We start from the raw sequence: 22,813 nt of genomic DNA on the forward strand, positions 1-22,813 counted from the left end.
CACTAGGTATGAGTAAATATTTTCTTTCTGCAGCTTCTTTGGTCAAACCATCAAGAACCAGACAGATTTCTGAGTTATCAAAAAAAAAAAAATAGAAATTTAGATCGTCCTTCTGAGAGGTTAAGCCAGCAACTCTAAGAGACCCATAATTTATTTCTTGTAGTTAGAGTTCAAAATTATCATAACTGCCAACAACCCTAACAAACAAGCTATAAAGTGATAGCTAATAGTAGCATCCACTTCGTTCTATGAATTCTCATCCTTAGTTGGAAAACATTTCGAAATAAACTGAAAAGTAAAATAGACTCAGCTTTAAGGAGATCGATCAAGAGATGCAAACGAAATATAAGTTTGAATTTACAAGGTAAAAATATGGTATCAAAAGTTGACAACTTTGCTTGAATAGGCTTTATGTACTCTGCTGGTCTAGAGTTTGAAGCTGACCAGAAGAAGCTTAAATGGCAAGGACAAGCTATTACAACCTTCTTTACTTTAACAATATATCAGATAACTTCAGAAAGTAGCATAGAATTTACAAATATTTATTGAGAACCACCAACAGATTCATGGGTACCAAGCATGAGGTTTTTCGAAAGAAAAGACCGACTATTTGGTACAAAAGTTAGCAGCTCAATCCTGTATCCTTTCACTCTTTTACCTTTGGTAATGCTCTACTTATGCTGCAATCTTAGTATCCTTTCACCCTTTTTCGGTAATGCAATTTATGCTGCAATCCTTTCACACATGGATATCTCATTGTTGTTTCAAAATCAATATCTTTGTGAATTAAAGGCCTCGAAGCCAACCATCTTTTACCTTGCAATGCTGAGTACTATCTTTGGCTGTTTCTATTCCTAAGAGTGGGAATGTCATGATTATGTTTTCCTTCATAGGTTGTTATGACAGATTTTGGATCAGTTGAAGCCCTCTCTACTTGTTTGCGGACATTGCATCCAGGATATGTGCACCGATAATAACTCCTGTATATCAAGTTTGGATGCATAAGGGGATGATTTGTTCAACTCAAGAAATAACAGAAATCAAATAAATGGCCAGTTCCAGGAAAGACACATGTTTTAGAAATGTTCAACAGTAACATGTGAAAACATATTCTGAAAAGACAAAGAACTACCAAGTGCTCAAACTAGATATTGCAACTGATTCTAGCAGTTAGTTCTAATCTCAAAAGGAAGTCATAAACAACACTTGTCTGCATTATCAGATGCATAAATAAAACTTTCTCAACTCTGCCACATGCTTTCACTTAAAATTACTCATTGTAATTTTTCCACTGCCCTATCATATAGTGTATGGTATAATCCAATATCTTGCATTGTCCAAGAGGTTTCAAAAACAAAATCTGACAGGCCAAATTAATAATCACAAAAGCCATTACTGAATTGTTACCATCAAATTCTTCATGTTCAAAACTAACAAAGGATCATGAGCGGGAATACCAGATGTGCCTACAACCGAGAATCACTTTTCTATTTATTTTCCAGCTGAACCAGACTTACATTTTGTCTCTCTTGATGCTGAACAGATTTATCAGGATGAAATTTTGTCATAGCTACTTGGACACACGCAAAAGAAAAGAAAAGAAAAGTGACACAAGCAAAAGCAAAAAGTAGCTTAGAAAGGAAGACCCCGCCCCCTCCCTCCCTCCATCTTTTGTGGTTTATTATCCCCTATCATAAACATGAGCTCAGAAACTAAGTGATCTAATTTGGTGATCAGGTAGCAAATAAAACCTTTAGAAGACTATGACTGTCTTTGCCCACACGTCACCAAAAATATCACATCATATTAACAAGAATGAAATCCAGGAATTAAAAAGAAACAAAAAAAATTGATGACCCGCAACTTCAAAGTTAACTATATTTTACAGTCTTCCTTTTTATATTATTTGAAAAAAGTTAGTCCTACAACTTGCATCTGCAGTTCCAGAGTGTTCATCATTAGTCTTATGCCCGTCAACAAAATTACTATAAATCAGAGCCAGAAAACATGGCCTGATTGATTGTTAAGCGCAGTGTAAAGTTTCCTCTTCTATCAGACTTCACACGTGTCCATTTAAGAACTATAGTAGTTTGTAAAATCCTGATAGACAATGTTTCTAAACTATGGGTTTTGGCATATTTCAATAGGACAAGGAGATAAGCTAGCATCATTTCCTGGAAATTAGCAAGCACACACAAGTTCTTTAGTATAATAAACATTATGCAATATAAGATTCATAGACAGAACAGTGACTAACGTAAGATTGAGAAAAATCTTGCAGCGGAAAATATGTAGACTATAAGTACCTTGGGTGCTGATTCCCCTTTACCACCTTCTGCCCATACTTTCGCCATTTGTACCCGTCATCTAAGAAATCAACTTCACTTCTTGTCTGCAGAACAATCTTGGATTCGGCAACTGTGCCATGTGATGAAGCTAGTGTCTCAACTGCTGTCTTCCTGCATCACAGTAACTGAATTAGATCATATTTTTGTTGCTCTACAGTTTTTCTTCTTGTTTTATAACAGAAGGATGAGGCATTCTTTACTCATGAAAGGAGGACTCACATTCTCTTTGCATTTGGTTCATCATGCCCCTCATCTACTGCTACTAAAATGTTTTTGATTTCATCACATTCGCTTTTCACAAGAAGTTCAGATACCATTTGGTTTGAAACCTGGTCAGAACGTGTATGGGAAGACCCATCTGAGCTATTATTCTTTACTGGCCAATCATGTGTACGGGTGTCAGGTCGAACTTCGGAGCAGTCTGAACCATCCAAAGCGGAACCATCTTTCCTTTGTTTGTTTGGTTGAGGAAGTTCATGGTTGTGCCGGCCATTATATGTGATCTCAGTTATGTGACCATCAACAGATCGCTCAACTTTCTTCCTCACTAGACATTTGAGATTTGTGCACTTATAGTAGCTCCGAGGGCATTCACTAGCCTTTACTTTCTTCTCGCCATATTTTCTCCAGTTGTAACCATCACAAGCTGGTTTTTCGAAAGCAACAAAAGACGGCTTGTTCTCAGATTGAGAAAACTCTTGCAGTTCAAATTTCTTACCCGGCTTGTCCGATGGTTCGCTGTCCATTCTAGTTTGTGAAGGTTCTTTTAGCTGCAAAGAAGTTTCCTCTAGCTCAGTCGTCAACTCATGTCCTAATGCTTCTGCTGAAGCCGCCTGAGACGAACATTGATCTTCGGCTTGCATTTGCATGTAAGAATTAGAAAATGCAGCCTGTGCTGTAACATGTGCTAGAACCTGTTGATGTGACATTCCAAAAGGACTCTGCAAACAAATTGAAATACCATAAGTAACCACAGGATGCCACTGAAATTATATTACATTTTAGTTTAACTATTTCTGTAACCAACCATTGGATGCATCATAATTCACAGGCTCTACCAATTAGTGGGACACCTCAAAGGTGTCGAACAATGAAGAAAAATCTGCTAGGAATCTAAAATATTTTCTTCATTTTTGTTGGATAAATGGATAAGTGATAACGGTAAGACTTGAATCGAGGACCTTTGCCTGCTCTAATACTATATCAAGTGTGTGTGAGCATCTCAAGAATACTTTCTTCCATTTCATAACAGTAGTATTGGCACACAATCTTGCTTTCTGTTGGTAGGTTTTTATGACTAGCCGTTGTTTTCTTTCATTGTTGATCATCTTACTATCTTTTGTTTTTATTCTGCTTTTATATGGCTTTTTGATACTGTCCCTTCTTGTCTATATTTTTATTAATGTGGCGCTTGTGCTTTCCTGAGCCGAGGGCCTATTGAAAACAACCTATCTATCCTACACCCTATCTTTCCCAGACCCCACGCTTTGACATAATACTGGGTATTTACGCTTTGTCATAATATTGGGCTGTTGTTGTATAAATCCAGCCAAAGGAAGAAACTTTTTTTTGCAGCCTGGAAGCAGTTTTCCAGTGGTAGACTGTAACAAAAGTATGATATTACGACAGACTTAGCATAGCATTAGTTGAATTACAGAAGTATCAACAGCACTAAACTAAAACAGAAAAAGGCGAAATCTTTGGCTATTTTTGCAAGTGAAAATGAACAATTGAGTGAATAATTACCTGTAGTGGAGAAAGAAACCCAGGTGAATTAAGCAATCCAGAAGGACTCAAACCAGGCGGAATCATGAACAAAGGAGATTGGGCCAGCACAAGGCCCATGGGCCGATTCTGCTTATACCCTGAGTTCTTTTGACTTCCTTCTCCAGAATTATCCTGCTTTGCAAGTGGAGAAGCCATAGCTCCGGCAAGAAGCTGGGAGAAAGAAGGATAATCGGATGAATCAGGGCTCTGATCGGAGAAGAAACTGGAAACTAGGGACATTGGTCCTGGGCTAAAAGAAGGCAAGTTACTTAAAAAGGATTCGAACGAGGGCCGAGGCGGGATTGTTAAAGCTGGAAACGACATCGCTGAAGCTCCCCCTGTTTCCCCCATTTTCAGTCTTTACCTAAAAAAGTCTATCAGCTGAAACAGAAGTGTGATGAGAGCAATTATTTATTTTCAGTGAAGAAGAAAGAGATTATAATTTGGAGTTGTTTTTTTCTGTTATGCTTTTGGATTTTGGTTGTGACGTTTATATATTGGCTATATGATGGGGGAACTGCAGTCGTCATTCGTCAATGCTGTAATTACTGCTGGGACCTGCTTTGCTTATTGTACCTTTCTTTTCCCGCTGCATTTCCTACCTTGTACAAATCCTACTAGATTGGCTGCTTATTTCTCCCTACTATCTTGGCTAGCCTTTGGCCATGCATTCCTAAATTTATTTTGATAAATTTGATTTGGATAAAGTTTGATTTGAAAATAAAAATGTATTTGGACATAAGTTTTCAAAATATATTTTACTTTTTTTAAAAAAAAAACATGAAACATGACTTATACCCACAAGTTTTAAAAACTATCACAAATATCCAACAAAACCTTTATCAATAAGATTCATTATATTAGCGCAGACTATAGTCCTGAACATAAATAAATTTGGTACAAAATGATCATTTTTATAATGAACTACATAATATACTATCAGATGGCCGAGAAGACGAAACAACATTATTACAAAATAATAAATGGTGGGCTCTTTTACAAAATACAAAAGTTTAGGGCAATTATAAAATAATGTAATAATGATATTTTGGGGCAAAAGCTTATTTTGGGATTTGAGTTTTGGGTTTTGGGAATTTGACAAAATGTAGATAATATCTAAGGCCGAACATGTATTTGCCAAAAAATCTCAAATATATTTTGGCAAAATCTATGGCCAAACAGGTTCTTAATGTACTTAAAAAGATAATTTATAACAAATTGGTTGGGTGAGGGGTTGCCCACATGGGATCGATTCCCCTCAGCACTCGCCTTCTTATTCAGAGCTCCTTGCATATGACTGGTTCGATTTACATTGCACAATGAGTAGACTATCCAGTGCGTCTCGAAGGGTAGCGACCGCGAGTTTTTCTAAAAAAAATCCGAAAAAAAATAATATACATTTATTTTTTCTTAAGTAAAAATATTCACTATCAAAGGTTTGCGATTGCATTGTCGGGTCTTAAATTTAAGAACTGGTTAAGGATGATTTAAAAATATATATATAATGAAGTAAGGAAATTTGAAAGGAAAAAAACTAATGAAGTTCTTTTTCTACTCACAAACACTCATGAAATTTCTTTTAAAAGAATATAAAAGGAAGAAAACTATAACAATCCCGATTTTTTTTTTTCACAAATCCTTCCAATAATTCTTGAAAAACTGTTTATTTGTCCAAATTGTTCCTAATAGAAGTGTTTGGCAGACTAGCTTATTTTCGATTGGTGGGAGTTGGCACAACTATTAGTAGCGCAGGATTTACTATCTTACATAGGTTAACTACAATTCTAGATTTATTGGTTTAAAAAGTTTTTAGCCAAATCTATAATAATTAAAATTTAGCCAGAAAACATAAAGGAAGCATTTTATTGAGAAATATAGAGTATTAAAGTAAATTCTTTGAATTGTTCACTAGACTAAGAGCACGTTTGGACATAAAAAGAAATTTACTTTTTTTGTTCGAAATCGGCATTTGGTTATAAAATCTTCAATTTTCACTTGAAGATGTATTTTTGAATTTTTCATAAATTTAAAAAACTCCAAAAAGTTATTTTTCAAAATTTTCACTCAAATCACTCACAAAACATCAAAAACAACTCAAAATTATATTCATGTCCAAACACAACTCTAATTTTCAAATATCATTTTCACTTAATTTTTTTTTAAAATTTTACAATTCTTATGTCTAAACGTCCACTAAGATTTTAGATAGTATATTAGAGGAGAAGAATAAATTAATTAATGAAGTGTTTTGCAAGTTGTCAATAAACGGATAAGAATGTCAGGCTAGTGGGCAAAAAGGAGTCCAAATAAAGAGTACTCCCTACACATCTACTCTACAGCAGTGTATATACAATGAATTGTTTACCTACCAACTGCCACTTGGGAGAAGTAGATTAATTATTACTAAAATATTTTATTTAGACAAGAATTTATCTTATATATGCAAAAAAGCTTAAACAATTTTTATACCAAAAACATGATTGTATTTGTTGTAATAAATCATTTACCATCTTTTATAGGTTACATACAATGTTTGCTGTCTAATAGTACATGTAATTAGCTTTTAAGTAACCTAACAATTAAAAAATATTTGATATTGTTCGTGCTTAGAAGTTAATTTGTTAAGAAAAAGCAAATGATTTCTATTTGGGGAGTAAGAATTGGAAAATTAGATGAGAGTCGGCTGATTCAAAAGAAAATCTGAGATATGAATATCATGAAATTCGTTAAAAAAGAATTACTATAATTTTTTCTCTCTGATAATTTTATGAAACAAAAAAGGAAAACATGTCGGTTATACGTTACTCTAGCTACGATATAAATTCGAGGGGTCAAATAACGTACACGTGGCCCAACTGCAATAAATAAGGCAAAAAGATTCAAGCAAGTTGCAGTTCAATAAAAATAAAGTGATAGTTTGTCCTTGCTCCAACAACTCAAATAAGCATTGTTTTTGACAAGAGGCAAGTTGCCAACTTGAGGAGTCATTTCACCATCAAGCACCTTTCACCCTAGAGTAGGTTCTCAAATTTATTTTGAAAAATTTAATTTGGGTGAATTTTAATTTGATGATAAAAATATGTTTGGACATACGTTTTCAAAATATATTTTTCAAATTTATTTCGAAAAAACATGTATATTATTAGTGTTTGTAAAGATTTTAGTCCAAAACTACCTATTGAGCTGGTTTTGGGATTGGGGATTTTACTAAAATATAGACAAAATCTATGGCCAAACATCAAGTTTATTTTGGCAAAATCTACGGCCAAACAGGTCCTTAAACGTGTCCTTAAAGGTCCTTAAAGTCTCAATTGCCAATAGCACCACTTGACAAGCCAAATCTAGTACGTCCTGGTCCATAATAGTTGACTTTTTAGCCTTTGTCACACCCCTTAAAAAATACGAACTCCTAAAAAAATGTATTTACTAAATTACCTTTAATTATTTGTTACATTGATACATTGAGATATATAAATAAGGGCAAATTTTGGAAAAATAAAATTAATTCTTTCTTAATTATGTAAAAAGACATTATTTTAGACTAAAATAAAAGTACCAAAACGTCACTTATTATGAACCGGAAAAAGTAAAAGTAAAATGACCTTAAATTTTACAATCCAAATGAACAAAGTTACACATCAATGCCCTTCCATTTGCATTTGGCACTCTTGACAAAAAGGATGGAAGTTCGGAAGTTTACTATAGGTGGAAGAGATAGGGAAAAAGAATGCAGATTGTGAGATACTTTCTCCGATCCACAATAATTGACCAATTTATTTTTTTATTTTGGTCCAAAATAAGTATACATTTATACAATCAAGAAAAAATTTAATTTGTTTTTCCAAAATTACCCTTATGTACTTATCCCTAAAAGTCATTTACTCCTCACATTTGGGAATAGAAGTGCTACTATAACTATGCTACAACATTTAATTAAGGGTACTTTAGTCACACTAACTATTTTTGTATAGAATTTAGTATTTCCTTAATGAGTGCGCCCAAGGCAAATTAGTCACTTATTGTGTACCGGGGAGTAGAATATTGCAATTGACTGTACAACAGATTTTCGAGGTTAAACGGAAATGGCTTCCACTGGAAATCTTTACAAATAGTGAATGCAAAATGGATATCTTTACAAATAGTGAATGCAAAATGGATATCTTTACAAATAGTGAATGCAATTCTTCGTTTTCCACGACGCAAAAAAGTTCATTGAACCCCCTATTGCTTAAGTTCTTGGGGAATTCTATATACATTGGGTAGAGCATTTGTCAGCACCAATAGATAAAAATAACGCGACACAATTACTCTTATCTTCTATTGTATCTTCTATATAAAGAAGCAATTGATACTATAATGGTGAATTGTATCCAGAAGAAAGATTAATGTAGGAGCAAAATATGCTGCCTGAAGCAACTCTCTTTGAATCAGGAAAAGCAACTCAGATTTTGGACTCAATGAAATATGTAGATGAAACAGCCAGGCCCTCTACATCGTAAGTGCGAATAAGTCTTTGTCTCTTGCCAGGCGATTCAAGCCAACATAACTCCAGATGAAATGACTTGGATTCTTGCACACTGTTGGCCACATCGGACGGGTATCCCATGTAAATGCCCCCAGGTAACAAAGTAAGCTGGAAACCACCGTCGAATGTCACTAGGTTTTCGGATATGGTACCGGTCCAATGTACATTGGTTGTAACATTACTTGCACCAGAGGTAGACGTGATATCCTTGATTCAAGAAGGAAATAAAAGGAAAATTAATTGGCAGTAAAAAGGTAAGCACTAAATGAAACAAAGACCAAAGTTATTCATTTCAGACACCAAAAGCCTAAAGTAGACATAAATAATCAAAGCAAATGAAAAAGATGAGAACTTTCCCCACCCTCCTTATTTTTTTGGACAAATAACTTGAGAGACTCCAAAAAGAGATGTATAGTTTTTTGCTTAAGGATTGAAAACCAAAAATTATGAGAGAGTTGAGAAGCATTAGTTAGTGTTATTTATCCTCCTTCAGGAGCAACAACAAAATGACATCAATGATGTTCTGCCCTCCATATTTGAGCTAAACTTGTGGTGATAATTCCAATCTACCAAGATATGTGCTTCATATAGAGCAGAGCATCTGGTCAGAAAGCATATTCCTCGTATCATTTAACTGTTTTGAATTTGTATTTTCAAAGAAGGCGAGGGGGGAGAGAGAGGCTCCATTCGTGTTCCAAGGGGAAATGGGCAGTGTGAATCATTTCATGGATATTGGCAGTTTGGTGACGATTACTCTAACCTTTGCATATAAGGAACTCATTGCAAGGAGCTAACAAACCTGAACTAGCTGGCCATCCTTGTTCATTTCAAGAACAGCAGTAGTTTCTGCTTCAGTAATTGTTGCTCCATAAACACCAGTACGCTTTGTTAGAGAATGACCTTTCCAAGTTCCAAGATGAGGCATAATCCTTTCAGAATCCTCCTACAAGATGAACATGGGATGCAAAGGCAAGGCATAAGAACGATATTTGGTTCTGGTAACTAACATCAAACTACGTTTAGGCAATCATGGAGAAATAGGAGGGGAACCCTTCCCCTTTAAGTCAAAAGTACCTTCAAATTGTCAAAGGAGGGAGGAATGACCTCTCCGTTGCCTCTTTCTTCAAGGAAAACTAGAAGCATTTCCAGAATCCCTTTTGGGTCCATTATATGAAAGGCTCTCACTCGCTTATCTTTCTCCAGTGAATAAAGACAATTTTCACATACAATAGAAGGTCGTTTAGAGGGGAGCTTCAGATTTCTGCGAAGGAAAAGAAGTAATTATAGAATGTAAGACATTCATAGCCAAATCGGAACCAAAAGATAAAGCTAATAAAGAATATGTATCAGTCCTTTATGCGAAAAAGATCCCAGTGTCCTCAACCTTTGCAATTGGATATTAAAGATGGCCTACAATTACTAACATGAAAGTGACAGGCAATAAGTTTGATAAAGTTTATGAGAGGTCCTATATATTCACTCTAACTTGTGTTCCTTTGTGCATTCAAATAATAGAATGCAAGGAAGCATGTTCCAAAAAGATCAGGCATATTTTGACTACGGGTCAAAAAATAGGACAAACACAGGAAGCACCGAGCACATCTATATCCACATACACAACTCCCCCCCTCCCCCCTCACGGAAAAAAAAAAAAAAAAGCCTTCAACCAACATACTGCATGTAAAGGTATGAATAAGTTAATGTTTCCGTCCTCTTTGTGAAGATTAAACTATCCGCAACATTTTTCATCTAATCAACATATAATTAAGCTAAACCACTATACAAACAACTTAATGATTACATATAAATATAAGGCTAAAACATAATAGGCAAATACATGCCTATTATTTAACAGTCAGTTACATATCTACACATGCCTTGAAATGCCCTCGCTCGACTTGCACGAGAATGTCGTATTTTTCAACAATATTATGATACATTTGTCTGTTATGTTGAACAAAATAATAGGTGTGATGATTCAATAGCAATAATTATTTGGCAAACATGAAAAAGTTGTCTACTAGAATTCAGTAGATACCATAAACGGAGGAATTGGTTTTTTCCCACAAGGAATAAAAACCGATCAGGACACAAAATAGACAAGGCGAAAATATCCAAGATAAGCCAGAAGCAGCAACACTCAGGCCATACTGGGTAATGGGTATAAGTTCCAAAATAAAACTAGAAGCAAAATACATGCATAAATTCAACCACTGGTTTCATAGAATTTTATATTTTAGCTTATCCGATGAGTGGCATCTTCAAGAAAAGTTAGAAGCAACAACATGTAGACCACACAGGGTATCATTTCCAAAATAAAGCTAGAAGCAAAATATGTGCATAATTTCACCCACTGATTTCACCAGAACTGATATTTTAACTTATCCGTTGAGTCATCTCCATTTGCGAAACAGTTACCTTGGTGATTCTTCTCCAATATCATCTTCACCAAGCACTCCCTGTCTTAACACTGTCTCTAACATGCCAGCAGTCTGATATCTTAGTGCATACGCCTTCTCCTTGGGGAAGAAGCCAATCTGCAAACTACTTTTAGTGGTACCTCAAATGCAATAAAATCTGAAAAGAAAAGAAAATTGCAGATAACAGTCTGAATTAAGTATGACCAGTGGGTGGATGTAAATTAGTTCTCTGTCTTAGTGAAGCTCACCTGTTGATATTTGTCCACGGTAAACATATTGGTCTCTTTGATTTTGTATTCAAACCACTCTGGTTCATAATCATCACCAGAAAATGAAGTGGTAGATGCAGGTTGTTTGATGTATAACCTAAAAATTCGAAGCCGATTAGTCTACTTGTCTCCCAAACCATACAGTGCACAGACATTATAGTACTCAAGATTATTGGATCCCCCTACACCAGTGTCCGCTGTTAACTAATTGTATGCTGATGAAAAGGCAAGCAACAAGAAAGTGAAGGGGCTCATGAGTTGGAAAAGCATGTGGAACTCTTGGCTTCCTTACTATATTTGAACCAGTTAAAGATTGAGCTTTTTGATCGTAAAAGCTACTTGCACTTATAGATAAGAATACCACTGAATGATTTTTTATTTTTTATTTTGTGCGGGGAGAAAACCACTGAATGAAATTTTTTTATCAAAATTCAAGAGAAAAGAGAAATGCACATGGATTTCTATATGCTAAAGTTCACCTACATAGGGTTAACTATATCGTGTGTAACATGAGGTGTAAATATCGTAATTTGTTTAGCTTACAGAAACTCCTAAAGAAAAATTTCTCCTCGATCGCAATGTTCAACTAATATCTTAATCTCAAAGAGTAGGAAAAGGTTTTATTTGGGTGACTAATAGACAACCTTATTTTTAGGTCAAATGCTAACTACATAATTACTAGCAATGCCCTAATTAAAAAGGAACTAGACTGGATTATTCTCAAAGAATATATATACTTTACGCACATTAGTCATAGGACTCTTAATCTAAGTTCCAATGTAATTCTTTCTAGCAATTACATTCAGGGGCGGATCCACAGTGTAAGCTAGTAGCTTTGGCCTACACCCTATATATGTGTTAAGAAATCAACTAAATATGTGCAAATATAAAATTTTGGACCCAGTTATTAGCACTTCAGATCAGTGTCCAAGAATCCCAAACTCATAAAGTTCAAACACTGGATCTGCCTCTGATTACGTTCTACTTTTCATTGGAAACATAGCAAGGTGGAGATACATTGAACTGCTATTAGCTCGCTACAACAGTTATCTACCATAAAAAAAGTGAAGATTGAAAAATAGGAACTCACGTTTGTAGTAAACTCATCAGTTCATCTTCACCATAAGAGCCCACCGCAAGCTTCGTTGTAATTTTATGCATCAAATTGCCGTGACCATCAAATTGCTGCAAAATAAATCAAGCAGATTAAGGAATGAAAGGGCACGTAACTTCAAGTAGGGGCGCATCGAGCATAAAGACCGTTAAAAAAAGTATTTATCAATTTTCTTCAAGAGAGTAAGCTGAAAAGAGTTAATGCTGACATGGAAAGAGCCGGTCCAGTTGCCCAAATTGAGGCGAATGAAACGCTGAAGAGCGTCGACACTTATTGGTAGTTCGGTTGTGTTGCGATTACTTTGGACCGCCGCGCCATTGGTACTGGAGCATGACGGCGGTTTCCTCGACTGGTTCTTCGGAGACCGGAATGTAAAAAATTTCGGAATAACAAATTTGTCATTCCATGTACTTAGGTATATTTTAGGCGTATTGGAGGAAGCGAGTGAAGTGGGCGAAGCTGGAGGCACAAAAATGGCGGACATAGCCGTTGCCATGGAGGGAATTGGGACGGTTCTTCCTGTTAGTGCCACCATATGTGAATTATCTTATCCCATTATCTAGCTCCTCTTTTAGTACCCGACCCGACCCTAAGAACCGTTTAGAGATTTCAGCACAAAGATACTACTTGTCGGGTTTTTTAAAGCCGATAAATAAACACATGCCCATGATCATGCCCATGTGGCGTCAGTTGGTCCTAATCAGCAGCCCGCGTGAGGAACACGATGCACAGGAGCGTAAAAACCCCCTTCCCAATGCCCAACAATACAAAATACCCCCTTCCTCCATTTTTAAAAATCTGAAGCTCCATTTTCAAATTTTTTTATTTTTCAGACCGTAAAAATGGTGAAAATGAGATAGAAATCATTACCTAGATCTATTAAATTTAGAGCTTCCGATGATCTCTATAATCGATGAAGCTTGTCCCTTAGTTGGATGTACCCTAACTTCTTCCCAAGCAGCTTGATGATGATGGATTGTTGTCATGGTTGGTATAGTCTTTCTTCGTCTTGTGCTGAGATGGGGATGAAGTTTGGGTGATTTTCCGGGTTTGTGTTTTCATCTTCAAGAGAGATGTTGCTAAAAGAATTGCATTCAAAATCTAGGTGTATGTTGGTATTGTCAGAAGATATTAATTTATCTTTAAAACTGTTTTCCCGTTTGACTCATTTTGGTATGTTTCTACTGCATTGTAATTGATCTGCTTCTTTGTCGTTCATCACTATGTCGTAGGGAAGAAAAAGGAGCAGAGATAGGCGTAACAGAGATAGGCGTTCTTCTGTTGCTAGGGGTGTTGGAATTAGCTTGAAATGGTTGATGAAGCAGAACGCTAAAGCAGTCAAAGAGAATGAGTTGTTTCTTGACTTTTCGCGCCCTTACATGTAAGACATCCATTGGTCATTTGCTGACAGGATGGACACGTATGTGTATGTGTAATACACGCGCACATGGTCAATGGTCAGATGTGTTTACTAGTTATGGAAAAAACGAGTTCGAGTGTTCAAATGGGAAAGTTATAAGTTTATGTATCGACTTTAAAAAACCCGATAAGTTTAAGTGGCTAGGAAGCCATTTCGCCTTTCTTTTTATCCAAGTTTGACTCCTTTTTCCTTTTTTTCTTTTTTTAGTGTTAAAATTGCAGTTCCCTTCTTTTATCACACCGAAAAAATGTACTCTGAATTAATAGCAACGTATAGTTTCTCTCTGTATCAATTTATGTTTAATGATTCATTTGCCAATACTCAACTAATACACGGCGGAATTAGGTGGACAGAAGAGGGTTCAACATTATACTCTTCATCAAAAATCATGTTTCCCCACTGGCTCTGAACCCATGGCTATTAGAGGAAAATAACGAACAAGGATAATTATGTGTACTATTAACTAATTGTTTAGCTGGATTGAAACAACATAGAAAAAATTGTTAACCTACTAATCAACTTCTTATGTGAGAAATTATTATGCCAGAGATTGTCGAAATTAATAAGATAAACTTCGGGATAATTTTTTACTTATATGGAAATAGTTACTATATGATTTCGAGATTCCATTCCTCTAAACTAATGTTTTAGATAATTAATCCACAGTGAATCTTTTTCCTTATTTTTTTTCAATATTTCTTGTAGAAAAAGAAAAAAACAGAATTGACTTTCCCTACAAGAAACCAGAATAACTTGTTCCTCAAACAATAGAGACACCTACTATACTTCTTGCACAAAACCGCAGTCAATAGAGAGAGTACATAACCATAGTGTTAGGACCGTAAAAATCAGGTGTCATACGGAAGCTAGCAAAGCAAACCTTGAGCGACGATAAATCATAAAACAAATGAGAAATATACCAAAAGAGACACAAACATTTAACGTGGTTTGATCAACTAACCTACGTCCACCGCGGAGATGAGCAATCCACTATATAACAGTACCAACGTTCTTTTTCATGATTAGAAAGGAATCTACTAACAGTACCAACGGCATGTGCAATATCTGGTCTAGTGCAAACCATAACATACATCAAGCTACCAACGGTAGAAGAGTAAGGAATACGAGACATCTCCTTTCTCTCTTCATCAATAGATGGACTCTGACTAATACTCAATTGATTGGTTTGGCAGAAAGGATGAATAGAACTCTAGTTGAGAGAGTTAGATGCTTACTTTCAGAGGCTAAACTTCCAAATACATTTTGCGTGGAAGCACTTAACACTATTGCCTATGTTATCAATTTGTCTCCTGCAGTTGCTTTGGATGGTGATGTCCCAGGCAGAGTTTGGTTTGCCAAAGATGTTTCTTATGATCACCTGAGAGTTTTTGGGTGTAAAGCTTGTGTGCATGTTCCTAAAGATGAGAGATCGAAACTGGATGTCAAAACTAAGCAGTGCATCTTTAACGGTTATGGTCAAGATGAGTTTGGGTATCGTTTTTATGATCCAGTTGACAATAAAATTAGTAGAAGTCGTGATACAATATTCTTTGAAGACCAAACTATTGAAGATATTGACAAAGCTGAGAAGATAGATTCTCAGAGTAATGAGAGCTTAGTTGATATTAATCCAGTTTCAATTGCTAAAGCACCTATTGCACATGAAGGAACCCAAAACAATGATGGAGATAGTGATTAAGATCAAAATGATTATCATGGTGTAGATGTTATGGATGCTCCAGTTGATGAAGTTGTGGTTGATCAGCAACCAATTCCTACACAGGTAACTACTTCGAATGCTCCTGAAACCTCTCTTAGAAGATCTACAAGGGAGAAGCAAAAATCCATGTGTTATCCTCCTGATGAGTATGTACTTTTGACTGACATGGAAGAACTTGAGAATTATGATGAAGTCATGCAAGATACTCACAAAGATCAGTGGATCGAAGCTATGGAAGATGAGATGAAGTCACTCCATGAGAATGGCACATATGAGTTAGTGAAATTGCCGAAAGGTAAGAGAGTTTTATCTAACAAATGGATTTTCAGAATAAAGCAAGATAACCATACCTCTGCGCCTAGATACAAGGCGAGGTTAGTTGTTAAAGGTTTTGGCCAGAAGAAGGGAGTTGACTTTGATGAAATTTTCTCCCCTGTTGTGAAGATGTCTTCTATTCGTGTGGTTCTAGGCTTAGCTGCAAGTCTAGATTTAGAGGTTGAGCAGATGGATGTCAAGACTGCTTTTTTTCATGGTGATTTAGATGAGGAGATTTATATGGAGCAACCTGAGGGTTTTGTAACTAAGGGAAAAAGAAATTATGTCTGCAAATTGAAAAAGAGCCTGTATGGATTGAAACAAGCTCCAAGGCAATGGTATTTGAAGTTTGAATCTATCATAGAAGAACAAGGGTACAAGAAAACTTCTTCAGACCACTGTGTATTCTTCCAAAAGTTCTCTGATGATGATTTTATTATTTTATTGCTTTATGTGGATGATATGCTTATTGTTGGCAAGAATAAATCTAGAATTGCAGTCCTTAAGAAGCAGTTGAGCAAATCATTTGCGATGAAGGACTTGGGGCCGACAAATAAAATCTTGGGCATTCAAATCCACCGACACAGAGATAGAAAGGAGTTATTTATGTCCCAAAAGCAATACATTGAGAAGGTACTCAAGAGATTTAATATGACAGATGCAAAAGTGGTTAGTACTCCTCTTGCTAAACACTTCAAATTGAGTATTAGTCAGAGTCCATCTACTGATGAAGAGAAAAAGGAGATGTCTCGTATTCCTTACTCTTCTGTCGTTGGTAGCTTGATGTATGCTATGGTTTGCACTAGACCAGATATTGCACATGCCGTTGGTACTGTTAGTAGATTCCTTTCTAATCATGGAAAAGAACATTGGGATGCAGTAAAATAGATATTAAGGTATTTGAAAGGTACTGCAGATTTGAAGTTGTGCTTTGGCAATGGCAAGCTTGAACTTGTTTGTTACACAGACTCTGATTTAGGAGGCAATCTTGATAATTCAAGATCCATTTCCTCTTATTTGATCGCTTTTGCAGAGGGGGTTGTTTCTTGGCAATCTAGATTACAGAAGTGCATAACTTTATCCACCACAGAAGCCGAATATATTATTGTCACAGAAGGTGCCAAAGAACTATTATGGATGAAGGAGTTAATTAATGATCTTGGCTTTGAACAGCTAGGGTACATCTTATTTTGTGATAATCAGAGTGCTATCTATCTCACCAAGCACTCCACTTTTAATTCTAAGACTAAACATATAAATAGAAAGTATCATTGGATAAGAATAGTTGTTGAAGAGAAATTATTTGAGGTTGAGAAGATACACACTGTTGAAAATCCTTCGGATATGCTGACAAAGGTGATGGTTGCAGATAAACATGAATTTTGTAGAAAATTGGCAGGCATGAAGCCTGTCAATAGTTCCTCTACTTAAAGACACATTTGGCCCCTTGGCTGGAGGGGGAGTTTTTTGGGCTCATGCCCATGTTTTCCAGCCAAAGGCTCAATGACCTAATCCTATTCTCTTTTGGTTTTCATTCCTATTTGGAATTGGATACGGTTTATTCCTATTTTGAGTGGGTTTTGGCTTTAAGAGAAAGCACCACTCATGATCTATAAATAGGACAACCTTGGAGAATTATTCTATGCTCATTGACACAAGTCTCTAAAAGAATTAAGCACATAAGAGTGGTTTTTGAGAGAGCTTTCGTCAAGAGAGAAGAGAGAAGAAAAATATTTGTTTTGCTGCAGATTTTTATTCCGAACAGCCAACATTCAAATCACTTTTTTGATTTGTTAACCGTTGGATCGGGCTGAAATTTTTACTGAGTGTTCGTAACATCTTGTTCTTGGATTTTAATGGTGGAGATCGGATTTGGAGGCTGGTAGAATCTGATTTCGAGCCTCGAACAGCAGATTCATTTTTGTGGATTCTCCTTTATCTTCAATTGATTAGTTGTTGCTCTTGTTACAGTTGTTGCTCCGTGTTTGGCACTTATTGTGTATCCAATTTGGAGAACTTTTGTAACCCTCTTATTGTTATAGTGGAGCTTTTTGGATCTTTGGGATCCCGTGGTTTTTACCTTCGATTTGAAGGGTTTTCCTCGTTAAAATTTGATATTCTTTATCTTCTTTATTTTCGGGTTTGTCTCTTCCTCGTCATAACACACAATCTATGTAGGGGTAAAATTCAAGAGACAATTGTGACGATGATTTTCTTCAAAGGAAGTTTTCTCAACAACATGAAAACACTCAAAACTTTTGGAAAATCCATGCAGTTTAACAGAAACCTCTCAACTTCTTCTTCTTCTTCTTCTTTTGTATTTAAACCCATGCAACAATTACACAACAATTCTCATACCATAATCCCTTTAACTATGTCCTCCAATTTCCACAACTTCAGCACTGATATTAATTACAAACTCCGGACACCCATAAACTTCGACATCCACTTTGTTCCCCAACAGACAGCCTGTGTAATCGAACGCTTAGGTCAGTATACGACAACACTGAATCTAGGACTTAATTATTTGATCCCATTCGTCGATAAGGTCCAATACGTACACTCGTTAAAGGAGCAGACGATTCTGATATCAAAATTACACTTGATAAGACTTTTGAAGAACACGTTGAGTTGAATAGAAACATACTTAAGGCTATTAATGACCGGCCATTACGTACTGATTGGGGAATTGAGTGTTTAAGGTATGAGATCAAAGATATAACACCACCAAAAGGTGTTAAAGTTGTTATGGAAAAGCAAGCTGAAGTAGAGAGGAAGAAAAGGGCTCAAGTACTAGTTTCTAAAGGGCAACGACAAGCGGATGTTAATGTTGCATATGGGAAGAAAATGGTTGTGATATTGGAATCTGAAGATGCTAAAAAAGATCAAGTAAATAGGGCTAAAGGTGAAGCTGATGCGATTTTCGCTAATGCTCAAGCAACGGCACGAGCAATTTCTGAGGTGTCAAGAGCAATTCTTGAAAATGGAGGTGCTGATGCTACTAGTTTGAGGATTGCTGAGCAGTATGTTGAAGTGTTTGAGAAGATAAATAAGGTGGGAACTGTATTGTTGATTCCTGAAAATGTTGGTGATACTGCTAGCTTAATTTCTCAAGCAGTTACTATACACAGTAAACTTTCTACCAGGAAGTAGTAGTAGTAGCAGTAGTAGGACTATCAAACGTTTTTTGATTATTGTCAGAAGTATTTCACTGCATTTTAGTAGTATAGGATTTTTTTTATCTCACAAGATCTGATTAGTTTTGAATCTCAGACTACTGCTAGTGATTGTTGTATCAATAAAGATTCTAAACAAATAAAAGGGCAGCCTGATGCACTAAGCTCTCGTTATGCGCGGAACCCGGGAAAGGCCAGATCACAAAGGTCTATTGTATGCAGTCTTACCTTGCATTTATGCAAGAGGCCTTTTCCACGGCTAGAATCTCATGACCTCCTGGTCACATGGCAGAAACTTTACCAGTTATACCAATGCTCCCCTCTAAACAAATATGTTTGGTAAATAATTCCAATTACTATATTTGCCTTTCCAATGAAACAGAGTAGTTTTCTATTTTCTCTTTATTCTTCTGCATGATTTGGAAGAATAGAGAGAAAACCAGAGCCTCATTCGCTTTTTCCTCTTAGTCTCAAGATGCTATGTTGTTCTTAGGCTAAACTAGCTAGAAGAATTGGCAAAAGAATAAGGCTAATATATCAAGATAAAATCTCCAACGCAGTTAACACATAATCAGAGTTACATGTGTTGCGGAAGCCAAATGTATATAGTGTGAATGAGTCACAACTACTATACCAAAAATTATGACAACCACCAAATAATAAATAAGACAATAAAACAACAATAAAAGGAACACTAGAATTTACGAGGTTCGGCCAATTTTGCCTACTTTCTCGAACACAACCAATATTTTATTCCAATCCAAAAATACGAGTGAAATAATACTAAAGAGAGAAGATACAAATGCCTTAAGAAGATAAGAAGGCAAATGAGAGGTGTGTTTAAATCCTAAACATTAGGCCTTCTTTTATAGGGTGAAATTCTCCCCCAAATTAAGTCCTCCACTGATGTGGGATAGTTTGCCATATTCAACAAATCTCCACCTTGGCAAAATTCCACATCTTCAATTTTTTCTCGATAACAAATTTTGGTTGTGTCTTCATCTTCAATATTCAGTGTTCAACAATGTTGATCAAATCCAAACAATGTTGAAACTTGACCGCAGTCACCACTTTTTTCAGCATATTAGCAGGATTCTCCGTAGTATGAATTTTCTTCACCGTGACTCCACCTTCTTCTATAGTTTCTCGTACGAAATGATATCGAACATCAATGTGCTTCGTCCTTGTATGATAAACTTGGTTCTTCGCTAATTGAATAACATTTTAACTATCACAAAAAATTGTGATACTTTTTTGTCCAATGCCAAACTCTTTTAGCAACCCCTGAAGCCAAATTGCCTCCTTCACAACCTCTGTAATAGTCATGTACTCTGACTCTGTTGTAGACAAAGCAACTATTGACTGCAAAGTAGACTTCCATCTAACTGATGCCTTTGCAAAAGTAAACACATAACCAGTACTCTCTTCAAATATTCCTTTTGAGATATGAACGTCTATCTCTTATTATCTTCATGCCAAGAATTTTCTTTGACTCACCTAGATCCTTCATCTCGAACTTCTTCTTCAGTTGAATCTTCAACTTATCAATTTCTTCCGAATTCTTGGAAGCTATCAACATATCATCAACATATAGGAGAAGATATACAAAGGAACCATCTTCAAGCTTGCGCAAATACACAAAATGATCGTATTTGCTTCTCTTGTACCCTTGCTACAACATAAACTTATCAAATCGCTTGTACCATTATCTAGAAGATTGTTTCAATCCGTACAATAATTTTTCAAGTTTGCATACCATATTTCCTTTTCCAGCAACTTTGAATCTTTCTGGCTGAGTCATGTAGATTTCCTCCTCCAAGTTTCCATGTAAAAATGCAGTTTATACATCCATCTGAACTAGTTCCAAATCCAACTATGCTACCAAAACCAACATAATTTTAATGGAGGAATGTTTTACAACTGGAGAAAATATTTCATTGTAATCAATTCCCTTCTTTTGAGCATATTTTTTGGCCACCAATCTTGCTTTGTAGCGAACATTTTCTTGGTTAGGAAATCCTTCTTTCTTTGCAAATACCCATTTGCACCCAATTGCTTTCTTCCCTTCGGGAGATTGGGCAGTCTCCATGTATGATTCTGATGAAGGAACTGTATTTCATCATTCATAGCAATCCTCCACTTATCTTCTTCTGAACTTTGGATAGTGTCTTTATAAGTGGTAGGAACATCATCAGCTACAATTGAGGTGGCACAAGCAACCGTCGCTATAAGACGAACAGGTTTTGTTATTGTCCTTTTTGGCCTGTTAGTTGCAATTGATTCAAGTTGTTGTTGAGGTTCCTGAGTTGGAATCTCCCTCTCTTCTGGCTCTTCTTCCAGAGGATAATCTTCATTTGTTTCATCCTCTGCTTCTTGTGTAGGAAAAATAAATTTTTCCTCAAACTCCACCTGCTTAGAAGCACCCTCATTTTGTTTGGTATCTTCTGTTACCTTATTTACCATAGCAGATTCATCAAAGGTAACATCCATGCTGAATATTACTTTCTTTGTCATAGGACACCATAAGCGATATCCTTTGACTCCAGAAGTAATCCCCATAAAAATAGCCTTCTTTGCCCTTGGATCCAATTTTGACGTTGTCACATGATAATATGCAGTTGAGTCAAACACGTGCAAAGAGTCATAATCTACAGCAGGTTTTTCGTACCATTTTTCAAATGGTGTCTTGCCATCAATAGCAGCAGATAGTAAACGATTAATGAGGTGGCATGCATATGTAATTACCTCAGCCCAAAATTCTTTGTCCAAGCCAGCATTGAACAACATACACCGTACCTTCTCCAGTAAGGTCCGGTTTATACGTTCTACCATTCCATTCTGTTATGGTGTATGTCTGACAGTGAAGTGTCGGATGATGCCATCATTTTCACAGACCTTATTGAAATGATCATTTTTGTATTCACCTCCATTGTCCGTGCGAATACACTTGATCTTCCAGCCTGTTTGATTCTCCACCATCGTCTTCCATTTGAGAAAAATTTCCAATACTTCATCTTTGCTCTTCATTGTATACACCCACACTCTTCGAAAAAAATCATCAACAAAGGTTACAAAATAGTGCTTTCCACCCAATGAATGTGTTTTGGAAGGACCCCAAACATCAGAGTGTACATAATCCAAAATGTCTTTAGTATTATGGATCGATGTACCAAACTAAACCCTTGTCTGTTTCCCTTTGACACAATGCTCGCAAAACTCCAAGTTGCAAACCTTTACTCCCTTTAACAATCCTTGATCTGATAGAGTTTTCAAGGATTTCCTCCAGCATGTCCCAAGCGCATATGCCATAGCCTGGTTGCTTCTGCCTCTTTTTCGTCATTGGATGTTACTGCCGCTGTCCCAATAACTGTACTACCGCGATAACGGTACATGTTATTGTTTTTCCGATTGGCCTTCATTACCACTAGTGCACCGGAACATACTTTCATTACTCCATTTTCTGCAGTGATTTTGAACCCTTTTGATTCTAGGGCTCCCACAGAGATGAGATTCTTCTTCAAATCCGGTACATATCGAACATCTGTTAATGTTCTGATCATTCCATCATGGTTCTGTAATCGTATTGAACTAATTCCATATGAGGTAAGAGAGATGTTGTCCGCTGTGTGGATGACTCCATATTCTCCTTCTTGAAAATCCACGAACCATTCCCTGTTATGACACATATGATAGCTACAAGCTGAGTCCATCAACCATATGTCTGATGATGTTGATGACT

At 36.2% G+C, this 22,813-nt stretch overlaps 2 protein-coding genes and 1 pseudogene across 2 annotated transcripts; 1 reads left to right on the forward strand and 2 right to left on the reverse strand.

Annotated features, from left to right (window-relative positions):
* Positions 1-333: 333 nt before the first annotated feature.
* On the reverse strand, positions 334-4,581 carry LOC104219535 (probable WRKY transcription factor 3). The gene is made up of 4 exons (XM_009770231.2): positions 4,095-4,581; positions 2,568-3,289; positions 2,307-2,459; positions 334-980 (listed from the first exon to the last, which is right to left on the reverse strand). Exons 1-4 carry the CDS (start codon positions 4,464-4,466, stop codon positions 833-835), a joined length of 1,395 nt encoding a protein of 464 aa, XP_009768533.1. The 5' UTR covers positions 4,467-4,581; the 3' UTR covers positions 334-832.
* A 3,635-nt stretch (positions 4,582-8,216) lies between these two features.
* Positions 8,217-12,993, reverse strand: LOC104219523 (uncharacterized). The gene is made up of 7 exons (XM_009770220.2): positions 12,652-12,993; positions 12,420-12,514; positions 11,309-11,426; positions 11,059-11,177; positions 9,715-9,901; positions 9,440-9,583; positions 8,217-8,847 (listed from the first exon to the last, which is right to left on the reverse strand). Exons 1-7 carry the CDS (start codon positions 12,976-12,978, stop codon positions 8,557-8,559), a joined length of 1,281 nt encoding a protein of 426 aa, XP_009768522.1. The 5' UTR covers positions 12,979-12,993; the 3' UTR covers positions 8,217-8,556.
* A 5,279-nt stretch (positions 12,994-18,272) lies between these two features.
* LOC138882371 (uncharacterized) lies at positions 18,273-19,051 on the forward strand (annotated as a pseudogene).
* Positions 19,052-22,813: the final 3,762 nt, after the last annotated feature.

Source organism: Nicotiana sylvestris, chromosome 2 (assembly GCF_000393655.2).
Source record: "Nicotiana sylvestris chromosome 2, ASM39365v2, whole genome shotgun sequence".
In the NCBI taxonomy this organism is placed as follows: Eukaryota; Viridiplantae; Streptophyta; class Magnoliopsida; order Solanales; family Solanaceae; genus Nicotiana; species Nicotiana sylvestris.